The 12530-nt window shown below is 36.6% G+C and overlaps 1 protein-coding gene across 4 annotated transcripts in view; it reads left to right on the forward strand.

Moving 5' to 3' along the window:
• The window catches only part of LOC140441820 (tumor protein p63-regulated gene 1 protein-like), a 104230-nt gene that overhangs the window by 69978 nt on the left and 21722 nt on the right, over positions 1–12530 (forward strand). For 3 of the 4 annotated variants that reach the window (XM_072532755.1, XM_072532756.1, XM_072532758.1), the window contains one exon: positions 11789–11899. The exons of the other annotated variant lie outside the window; for it this stretch is intronic. In XM_072532755.1, the coding sequence (XP_072388856.1) occupies positions 11789–11899 (111 nt within the window). The remainder of the gene's footprint in view (positions 1–11788; positions 11900–12530) is intronic. 4 annotated transcript variants of the gene reach the window in all.

Here is a 12530-nt window from a genome sequence, read left to right on the forward strand (position 1 = left end):
TTAACAACCCGGAAAACTATTTTAAATATCAAAAAAAAAACTTTATTACTTATGGTTATGACTCTGCCTTGCATAAAGATAGAGCTTAAATATATAATTTACTCTACTACAGACGATATAAAAACAATTTCGTTTAAATTATTAAATTGTGTATTCCAAACTAATAAACACTTCATGGAAAAGTCACATGCTTCTAATGGGATATTCAACAATACTTTTATCATACAAAAGTGAAAAAATTTACAGAACTGAATGTATATCCATTATTCCACTATTATAAAAGAAACATCGTGTACAATGTCACAGTTTACCTTACAATAAAGAACTTATAATAAAATATTCGCTAAAATATTTTCGATAGTACTGTGTTCAATAGACTATATGCGTACCTCATACCTTACTTATTTAATATTTGATAATTAAAAAAGTTTAATTTAAGAATCCTTTATAAAAGGAATTATTATATAATTAAAAGACCCTTTCGGGCTATATCATTTAACACTTTTGGACTAAAAAGTCCATCATCAGTGTATTACCAGGTATACATGGCTTGACTCATGCACTCAGCACTAAGAGACTTGGGTTTACCAATTTCATTCCTTGGGCGCTTACGAATTTCTATGTCATGAGACATTCTGTTGAAAGAGCTCAAAAAGTAGCTGTAGACTGTATCAACTTGTAACCTCGGAAACCTTTTTTGGATGGTGCTAGAAAGGTCACCAATGGAGACACTGCGGACGGTAGCCAGATGGTTGGTGGAGAGCGAGTCGTGGGTTCGAAACTAGCTTTTGGAATCAGGAATGGGTCCAACGGACGAAATAAGTAAAGATACGATAGGAGATATTAGAAAAAGATACAGAAATAAACAAAAAGATAGATGGTAAAATTACCCAAGATAAGATAAGATAGGGAACAGGGCGCCACTTAATTTTTTGGGGTTTAAGGAGAAAATTAAGAAACCTTAGAAAAGAAAAGAGATAAGGAAAGATATTTAGGTTCAGAGATCAAACCCAAGAAAAGATATCACAGTTAATTACTCGATAAATTTGGTCAACACTCTACATAAACAAATAATAAATATATTAGGTATTATACCTACTTACCTACGAAACTTAATCAGCCTGATCTTTCTACTGGTCAAAGGTATAGTTATATTTAAAGGCAAAAAGCAAATATTCAGAGTTATGGTTATATCAGGGAACATTGTTAGGAGTCGACAAATAAAATACATACATAAAACAATAACAATATATTCAACAACAAAATTATGACGCTGCTGAATGCAACACAAGTAATAAAAATACACCAACAACTATGAAATGGTGGTATACATATAAAAATAAGCAGAAATATAATTAGAAAATACCTTTACAAAGATATAAGTATAACACAATCATGCACAAATAAAGTTTTGGCGTATCTCGAGATATTACAGCAAAAAAATAAATAAAAAAATTATAACAAAAATTAATAAAATCTAAATTTACAAAAATACAAAAAAGTTACTGAAGTGAAAACATAAAAATTTAACCAAACCGCACTTGGTTAAGTCGATTATTTGATTCGTAACAAAATACTGACTGTTCTTTAAATTTAATGCAAAATTCAGTAGTTACTCTCAACTACATTTGAAGACATGTATGATGGTTAGATACGTCCAGATAATGGAAGATGATATGATGCCATACCATGTTACTCGCCAAGATAAGTGGAGATACTTAGATTATAGTAACTTACGGTATTTCCTGACGACTGCTGCATTAAGTCACTGAAGTTAATACTATACTGGTATTAAACACTGAATTTAGTTAACCTTAAAGGTGCTTTATGACTATATTTAATCTAATATAGTATAGGATCAAAAAACTCAAAATAACAAGTGTATACACACTTATAAAGAAAATGCACAGAGGCGGTAAGGTAGCGGATACGATAATGTGAACTAAGCGTCTTAACTCGACGAATGCCCACCGGTAAGTGACTTGGTTCCTCTAAAATTTTTCCAAACTACCACAGAAAAGGTGAGGATATCTTCCCCCAAAAATGATAAGCCAGCCTGTATCTATTTCTAAGAAGGTAAAAAGTTCTAACATTGAACATAACGGTATACTTCTACCTACAAACGTGATGAAACATCAAATCTTCTAGATTAGGTTTTTCCCGAAAAACATTACAACGGGCGTTCGACGACAATTACCGCATTTATTTATTTGGAACCCGGAAAAGGATTAACTAAGGATTCCCCAGACCGGCGTCTTTAAATAAATACTTAGGTAGATTCTTCAGTCATATTTCGGAAGTTTACCAATAAAAATTTCTGATCGTAAACACGACCATCAACGTATCATCCACATGGGTAAAAGGAATTAAAATTAATTTAATATATTAATTAAAAAAATGTTACAAACTTACCACTCGACTTACTTATATCTCCAATGCGTTAGACAGAAGATGTATTTGTCTTTAATTGTTTTAATAAAATAAATTTAATTCATTGGACCTTCTAGGTCTAAATTTAAATCGTTGGTTAATTGGAATAGCCTCCGGCAGTCGAAGTTAATAATAAAACAACAAATTCTCAAAATCTTTAAGAGTTAAACTGTTGAAATTTAAATTTTTATGAAGTGTAGAAGAGTTTATAGACTGCATTCAGCAATTGTTTGTTCCTGACCTTTCGTATGCAACTGCCGCAGATCTTATTAAATGAAATGCGATACGGGAGCTTTCCTCTCAAAAGCTGAGTGTATGCCGCGTAATGTTTGCTGCAGTTGCAGACGGAACTTCAGGAACTAGCAATTCCAGAACATGACCTATAAATTAATTTATATTTAAATGGGAATAAGCCACAATTAAAAGTTAAAATACGTTTATTGACGTTTCAATTTCCACTTCGGAAATCGTTCTCAAAATACAAACATTAGTAAATTAAACAAATTTTGTTTTTTTTTTGTTACTTAGTGAAAAATTCTTCTAATAATTTAATTTTATCTGACTCATCTATGTTGAAAATTCAGACATACCTTATACATTTTAAAGTAGACGACTTTAAAATGATATTGCCAATATTGTTGAATTGCGTTCCTGGGACGACTTTACTTATAAGATAGTTCATTCGATTACATGAAATCAACTTTAACTTGAGAATATAAGTCAGAAAAGATCATAACATGTAATTCGTCTTTAAAAAGACAAATACATGCCATGATGACAGTAAAATTCTCCTGTTAGTGATTCCATAGTAAATTATGAGGGAAAAACCAGGAAAAAAACCTCACAATATTATCCCGACATGGTAAGTATTTGATCGTGCATTTAGTTTACCTTCAATAACCACCAAATTCCGATTTTATATGTTTGTTATTTAAAAAACATAAATGATGTATTCTCTATATGTTACTGACTTACCAATACTGGTATTTTCCTTTTAATAACTTCCTCTTTCAATATGGGTAACCAGATCCTACTACATTCTGCCGAGGAATTCGCGACACAATTGGTCTCATTTAGCATAATTAGAGCCGCTTCTTTGATTTTTCTCTTTTTACCATTTAGCAATGGGCTCTAGTTTATCTCCTTTATTAGCCGATATATTTATGGAAGATTTTGAAACAAATATTATTTCTAAACAAAATTTAAAACCCTCAGTATGGTGGAGGTATGTAGATGATGTATTCTCAATATGGCCTCATGGATCAGAGTTGTTGGACACATTCCTAAATGATATAAACGATAAAGAAGAGACAATAACATTTACCATGGAAAAGGAATATAATAACACATTACCTTTTCTGGATGTTTTAATCTCTAAGAACGATACTGGATACGAAACTCAGGTGTATAGAAAACCAACACACACCAACAGATATTTAAATTTCAAATCAAATCACAATATTAATATTAAAAAGGGAATCATTAAATCTTTATACGATAGAGCCAAAATTACTTGTTCCAACGAAAATTCGTTCTTGGAGGAAAAACATTTGTTAACATCTGTTTTATTAAAAAATGATTATCCTTTATCGTTTATAAATAAGGAATTTTCAACAATCGATCGAATAGAACAAAACAACTTAGAACGAGATCCTACAGCATATGCAAGGAATAATACGAGGAAAATAACAATACCATACATAAAAGGATTATCGGAAAAGCTTAAAAGGATAGGAAATAAATTCAACATTTCAACAACATTCAAAACAGCAAACACGTTGAGATCTATCTTGTCCAAAACCAAACCTAACAATGAACAAGAAAGGACAAAGAATTGCATTTATAAAATACCTTGTGAATGCGATCAGTTTTATTTAGGTGAAACATCAAGACCATTAAATGTTAGAATAAGTGAACATCAATCCTATATTAAAAATAGAGAATTTGATAGATCTCAAATCTGTAAACACGCATGGGATAATGAACATAGGGTTCAATGGAATGATTCAAATATAGTCCTAAAAGAAACGGATGGTAAAAAGAGAAAAATAAAAGAAGCGGCTCTAATTATGCTAAATGAGACCAATTGTATCACGAATTCCTCGGCAGAATGTAGTAGGATCTGGTTACCCATATTGAAAGAGGAAGTTATTAAAAGGAAAATACCAGTATTGGTAAGTCAGTAACATATAGAGAATACATCATTTATGTTTTTTAAATAACAAACATATAAAATCGGAATTTGGTGTTTATTGAAGGTAAACTAAATGCACGATCAAATACTTACCATGTCGGGATAGTATTGTGAGGTTATTGTTACGTAAAAATATGAGTCATAGTTTTAACCTTTAAAACATGTTTTTAATCTAATATGTTGTAGAGTTTACGAGAGGCCTCGATTTACCTGAGCGACCTTCCAGAAGCGATGCGAGGGAAATCCAGTTTGCTTTTACCGTTTCGCCATCGAAGGTTTTAGACTATTCGAGATAACGGCACTGGTATATAATAACGGAACTTTATTTGGAAGGGACAGTTAATAAAAAAGATTCGCGCTCGTGGTATTATTGTTACGCTCGCCTACTAATAAATTATTGTATATGTAGTGATAAATAAACTTATATAAATGATCGTGCCTTTTAATAAATTAAAGTAGGAACAATATAATAAATTAGTAAAGACATTATAAATTAAAGACATAACAATTAATAAATTCACAACAAATGGTGTCAAAGTGAGATCGAACATAAATTAGACTTATAATAATAATACAAGTGAATATAAAATAAATTGTGAAAATGACGACGATTTATGAGCTGACAGTGACTAATTTAAGAAGACATCTTGAAGACAGAGAATTAGCTTCTACCGGAAAAAAGGCTGAGTTAGTCCAACGACTAAAGAACGCTTTGCTAGAAGAAGGACTAGATCCAGAGACTTATATATTTGAAGATGCTGTCCTCTCGTCGATTTCGAAAGTTTCCGGCGACATCGCATCATTAGAGAACAAAGTTTCCGACGATATTTCGAAAGTGTCTTCTGATGTAGCCAAAGTTTCCGGCGACATCGCATCATTGGAGAACAAAGTATCCGGCGACATCGCTTCTTTAGAAAGCAAAGTTTCTAACGAGATTTCTTCTCTGGAAAGCAAAGTTTCTGCTAACATCTCTAAAGTCACTTCTGAAATATCTGCTCTTGACGATAGAGTGTCTTCGCTAAAAAACCAAGTTGCTGCCGATAAGTTGGCCTTCGAAGAAAAGATTAAAGAGATGGAAAGGAAGATGGAAGAAACAGGGACAGCAGAGAGAGGTAACAATCCGATTACAGTGGAGATAAAAGAAGACGAGACGAAATTTAAGTTGGAGACACGGCCGAAATTTGAAGGAAGTGGAGGTTCTATTCATGTTAAAGTCCCAACTTTCGACGGAAAATCATCATGGAACAACTACATGAAACAGTTCGAATCAGCCGCAAGAGCAAATGGATGGTCTGAAAAAGAAAAGGCTGTAAACCTGACTATCGCTCTTCGAGGAGATGCCTTAGATGTGCTTCAGACCATAGCCGTAGAGGAGACCGATGATTTCGAACAACTGAAGAAGAGGTTAAATATGCGATATGGCCACGAACATTTGGAGCATGTATATCAGTCACAGCTTAAAAATCGTAGACAGAAGAAAGATGAGGCTCTTCAAGAATATGAGGTAGATATTGCCAGATTAGTACGATATGCTTATCCAACAGCTCCCGAAGACATGATGGAAAAATTGGCCGTTCAAACGTTTATTGATGGTCTTCGTGATCATGAAATGCAGAGAACACTACGATTAGCTCGTCACAAGACGCTGGTTGATGTCCTATCCGCCGCCCTCGAATACGAGTCAGCTACGCAGGCCTCTGGCGGGTACAGTAAAGTTAGGACTGTAAAAGAGGAAGGAGATGAAGATAAACTTGACCAGCTCGTTAATATGATGAAAAGCATGACATACAAGAAAACGAAGACCATCAGATGCTGGAATTGTGGCGAAATAGGACACGTACGAAGCTCCTGTAAGCACCCTAGGTACGACGCAAATCAAGAAACTCACCATCAGGAAAACTAGAACGGGTCAGCCTTAGGGGGGCAGCTTCGACCCAAAACTTTTCCAAAGACCCTCTCATACTAATAGCTTCTTTGAAATGTCGTGAAGATAGTGTATATGTAGATGGAGACATAAATGGTAAAAAGCATACGTTGTTGGTGGATACCGGAGCGACCAGAACCATTATACGCCCGACAGTTATAAACAGCCGAAAGAAACTGTTACCAACGAGGTTACGACTTCGGACCGCTACAGGTGAAAATGCCAACATTCATGGAGAAATCCAGGTACAATTGGGAATTGGAGCAGAAAAGTTCGTCCATACTGTTATAGTTGCTGACATCGAAGAGGATGTTATATTAGGAATGGACGTAATGAATATGCATGGATTCCAATTGGATTTTAAGAATAAGGTAATCAAAGTTGGCAACGAGGAGGTATTTCTCCATCCACATAATGACAACACTGTGCAAGCAGCCATTACAGAAGATACAGTCGTGCCTGCAAGAAGCGAAACGATCATAGTAGCGCGGCTACAGGGATTTGTGGACGAAGGGAGACCTGTTATGATGGAGCCTTGGAACCACGACGATGAGGTTGGCCGTGGAATCATAATTGGAAAGGAATTGGTGACTTCGGCTAAGGAAATTCCTGTGAGACTTATCAATGTCAACGACTACCCAGTGACCATAAAGAAAGAGACAAAAGTAGGAACTTGTGTACCTGTGACATCCATAATCCGTCAGGCGACAACATCTGATAATTCCAACGATAAATTCGACCAAATGGTTGCAGTCGCAGGACAGTCTCTAAATCAGATGGAGAAAAGGAAATTAAGGGAATTTCTTCGGCAGTATCGCGATATTTTCGTACCGAAAGGAGGAAAGACGGGAAGAACTAGTGTTGTTAAGCATAAAATTGATACTGGTAATGCTAAGCCAATTCGTCAAACAGCTCGACGATTACCACAGGCGAAAAGAGAGGAAGCTGAAACGATTGTTCAGGAAATGAAGAAAGACGGGGTGATAGAACCTTCTACGAGCCCATGGGTCTCTCCGGTGGTCCTGGTTAAGAAGAAAGACGGAACGACGAGGTTCTGTGTGGATTACCGTTTGCTGAACAACGTTACCAAGAAAGATAGTTATCCTCTGCCTCGGATCGATGACACATTGGACACATTGGCTGGAAGTAAATTGTTTTCCACTTTGGATTTGAAGTCTGGATACTGGCAGGTAGAAATGGACCCAGTAGATAAAGAAAAGACAGCCTTCACCACAGGATCTGGATTGTGGCAATTCAACGTTATGCCATTTGGACTCTGTAATGCTCCTGCGACATTTGAGAGGCTTATGGAAAATGTGTTGAGAGGGTTATCTTGGAAAACATGCCTGGTTTATTTGGATGACATAATCGTCTTGGGGGAGACATTCGAAGATCATTTGAGGAATTTAGAAAACGTTTTTAATCGACTTAAAGCTGCCCAATTGATGCTAAACCCCAAGAAGTGCCAGCTATTTCAAGGTAAAGTCAATTATCTGGGTCATATAGTCAGTAAAGAAGGAGTGGCCGTGGATAAAGGAAAAATCGATTCCATTAAGGAATGGCCAAAACCAACTGACAAACATCAAGTGAGAAGTTTTCTTGGACTATGTACTTACTACCGGAGGTTTATTAAGAAGTTTGCAGATATCGCTAAGCCATTAACGCGACTTACGGAGGAAGCAAGAGATTACCGCTGGGATACAGACTGCCAAAATGCCTTTGAGACCTTGAAAAAGCATTTAATAACAGCACCAATTTTGGGGTATCCACTGCCAGAAGGAGAGTTCATCTTAGATACGGATGCAAGTAATGTGGGAATTGGAGGAGTGCTGTCTCAGATTCAAGGAGGACAGGAACGAGTCCTCGGATATTTTAGTAAAGTTCTTTCAAAACCTGAGCGGAATTATTGCGTCACGAGAAGAGAACTTCTAGCAGTAGTTAAATCAGTAGAGCACTTCTATCAATATCTCTATGGCAGAAAGTTTCTAATCCGAACCGACCATGCCGCCCTTAAGTGGTTGATGCAGTTTAAGAATCCAGAGGGTCAGATAGCCAGGTGGATCGAACGACTCCAAGAATACGATTTTAAGATTGAGCACCGGGCCGGAGTTAGCCACAGAAACGCTGATTCTCTTTCCAGAAGGCCATGCTCAGCAGAGTGTTCCCACTGCAACAAAACGGAATCCAAGGAAGCGGCAGTGCTAAGAACGACGATTGTCAACGACGACTGGACGCCTACTAAGATCAGGGAAGAGCAAGAGAGAGATCCAGTTATACAGAAAATCCGAAAATGGAAAGAGGAAAACCGTCGACCACCTTGGCAGGAAATATCAAACCTATGCTCAGTAGTTAAGACGTATTGGGCCCAGTGGGACTCATTTATCATCGAAGATGGCTTGCTCAAACGAGTCCTGGAAAATGATGACGGTTCAGAGAAGAGAAGACAGTTGGTGATCCCAAAGAGCAGAATAGCCGAAGTACTTCGTCAGTTACACGACAGTCCATCGGGAGGGCATTTTGGTGTAAGGAAAACCCTTCAGCGAATTCGGGGACGGTTTTATTGGATGAACAGTTCCGACGACGTAAAAGACTGGTGTAAGAAATGTACTATTTGTGCTACGAGTAACGGGCCTCACCGAAAAAGGAGAGCTCCTATGAGACAATATAATGTTGGAAGCCCGTTTGAAAGAATAGCTTTGGACATTGCAGGGCCATTTCCAGAAAGTGAAAATGGGGGCAAGTACATGTTGGTAGTAATGGATTACTTCACTAAGTGGGTCGAGATTTACGCACTTCCAGACCAGAAGGCCGCCACCGTTGCAGATAAGTTGATCCAAGAATATATCAGCCGATTTGGAGTGCCTTTGGAGATCCATAGTGACCAAGGCAGGAACTTCGAAAGTGATCTATTCCAAGGTATATGTGATAGACTAGGCATGAAGAAAACAAGAACTACCGCGTATCATCCGCAATCGGATGGTATGGTAGAACGAATGAATAGGACAGTTGGCAAGTATTTGACAAAGATGGTGTCCGATCATCAGCGAGACTGGGACCAATACCTTCCGTTCTTCACAATGGCCTACAGATCTGCTGTTAACGAATCAACAGGCCAGACACCAGCCAAAGTCCTATTCGGACGCGAAATGCGACTACCTTGTGATCTCGAGTTTGGATGTCGACCTGGAGAAGATGTAGCGGGTGAAGATTATGTGATCGAATTACGAAGAAGAATGAACGATGTACATGAGTTAGTCCGTTCCCACCTTCAGATCGCTAGCGACCGAATGAAGAAACGGTACGATACACAAGCCGAAAAGGGTTGCTTTAAGAAGAACGACAAAGTATGGCTGTATAATCCCAAGAAGCGAAAAGGTTGTTCTCCCAAATTGCAGCAGTTTTGGGAAGGTCCATACCTCATCATGGAGAAGATCAACGATGTCATCTACCGAATAAGCAAGATTCCGAGGGGAAAGCCGATGATAGTACACCATAACCGGTTGGCATCTTTCGAAGGTGACCACGACGTAGATGAAGAAGTGGAAGTAAACCAAGTCCAAGATGTGTTTGACCTCACGTTTGAGGAATTCATGGGTGCCTATGGAGGTACCGGTAAAGCGAGACATGGTGTTACCACTGAAGAAAAGCAAGATCTACTCGAGCTCCCCGATGACTACTCGCTGGCCCTTACCATCCCGGCCAGTATCAAAGACGCACCAGGGTTGGCATCCGTCTTTCGAAGGAAGTTTGGTCGAGTTGCAGAACTTCAATGCCAAGTGCCAGCTCCCGGTAAAACCTTGAAACTCCAAGATGCATCACGTTACCTTTTCTACCTGGTAACAAAAGACACTGCCCGTGACCAACCTACCTACCGAGATGTATGGGAAGCCTTACTTCAATTGAGAGGGCACGTACTAGAGTCCGACGTGCAAAAGTTAGCCATGCCAAAGTTGGAGTGCCGCCAATTAGATTGGAGGGTTATCCGAAATATGGTGGAGGAGATCTTTAAAGACACCGAAGTCCAGGTGTTAGTCTGTTGCAATCCGCATAGTTACTGGTGCGGAGAGAAAACCGTCCCTTGTCATTTTTATACAACTGGAAGTTGTAAAAGAGGGTCCAGTTGCCGATACCAGCATACCGTTCCAGTTCTAGTCCCAACAAGGTTCCAGGAGGAACCATCTTTTGAGAGGGGGGCAATGTTACGTAAAAATATGAGTCATAGTTTTAACCTTTAAAACATGTTTTTAATCTAATATGTTGTAGAGTTTACGAGAGGCCTCGATTTACCTGAGCGACCTTCCAGAAGCGATGCGAGGGAAATCCAGTTTGCTTTTACCGTTTCGCCATCGAAGGTTTTAGACTATTCGAGATAACGGCACTGGTATATAATAACGGAACTTTATTTGGAAGGGACAGTTAATAAAGAAGATTCGCGCTCGTGGTATTATTGTTACGCTCGCCTACTAATAAATTATTGTATATGTAGTGATAAATAAACTTATATAAATGATCGTGCCTTTTAATAAATTAAAGTAGGAACAATATAATAAATTAGTAAAGACATTATAAATTAAAGACATAACAATTAATAAATTCACAACATTATTTTGTCTGGTTTTTCCCTCATAATTTACTATGGAATCACTAACAGGAGAATTTTACTGTCATCATGGCATGTATTTGTCTTTTTAAAGACGAATTACATGTTATGATCTTTTCTGACGGATATTCTCAAGTTAAAGTTGATTTCATGTAATCGAATGAACCATCTTATAAGTAAAGTCGTCCCAGGAACGCAACTCAACAATATTGGTAATATCATTTTAAAGTCGTCTACTTTAAAATGTATAAGGTATGTCTGAATTGTCAATATAGATGAGTCAGATAAAATTAAATTATTAGAAGAATTTTTCACTAAGTAACAAAAAAATTGTTTAATTTACTAATGTTTGTATTTTGAGAACGATTGAAGTGGAAATTGAAACGTCAATAAACGTATTTTAACCTTTAATTGTGGCTTATTCCCATTTAAATATAAATTAATTTAAAATGTCACAAGAAAATAGCTTCAGAACAATATGACCTATAAATCCCAATACAATATGCGTTATATGGAAGTTTAAGGTTATACCACATATTGATTTAATACTTAACAAAAAATCTTCGTATTTAATTAGCAAAAATACCCTTTCCCAACACTGTTTCATGTAGAATAATTTTTTGTGTTTATATTTATGCAGAAAAATGAATGGATTTGCTGACGGATTATCCAGCTTATTGGAAAATTGTTTATTCAAAAGATTGCCTAAAAACGACAATCAGGCAGACTTAGAAAACATTAATCAAACTAGGTATATTTATATTGAATAAGGAATTTTATTTCGTGCTATCTTTATTATTTTTTGGCTGTCTCCTAGTTGATAGGGGGAAGTTCTGCATTATTCAGTGTCTAAAGCATATTTGTTAAAAATCAAAGAAATTGAAATTGTATTAAAGTCGTACAATTAGTGTAAAATATTAAAGCACAACTTATTCTAGCTGGATTATCTTTCAATGCTAACTAAATATTTTATAGTTCTAAAGTGACTATTTCCTCTAGGCACTAGCTTTTTACCTTTAGAGTAACGCACTGACCTCTACAACACACTATCCTTGCTGCTATTGTTTATTAAAAACATTTTGAACTTGCTATTGTTCTTTCATAACCATATTTTCACTTTTCTTTTAAAAATTCTAAAAAAATATCACTTTAGAGCATTTAGAACTAAAATATTTGGTTTTGGACCACACACTAAAAACGTGCACAAAAGTTTAGAGTATTAGTTTTAATGACCTGTTGCGTACCAGTTATAATTAAATATTACTTTGATATTAGCTCTGTTAACTAGAGAGTTATTTTTAAAGGGAGTGTTGCATAAAATGCAGAGTCTGCTTCCCCCTTTGATGTAAATATTTTCCTTTTTTATTTTTGTACTACCTTTG

Source organism: Diabrotica undecimpunctata, chromosome 5 (genome assembly GCF_040954645.1).
Source record: "Diabrotica undecimpunctata isolate CICGRU chromosome 5, icDiaUnde3, whole genome shotgun sequence".
NCBI classification, from domain to species: domain Eukaryota; kingdom Metazoa; phylum Arthropoda; class Insecta; order Coleoptera; family Chrysomelidae; genus Diabrotica; species Diabrotica undecimpunctata.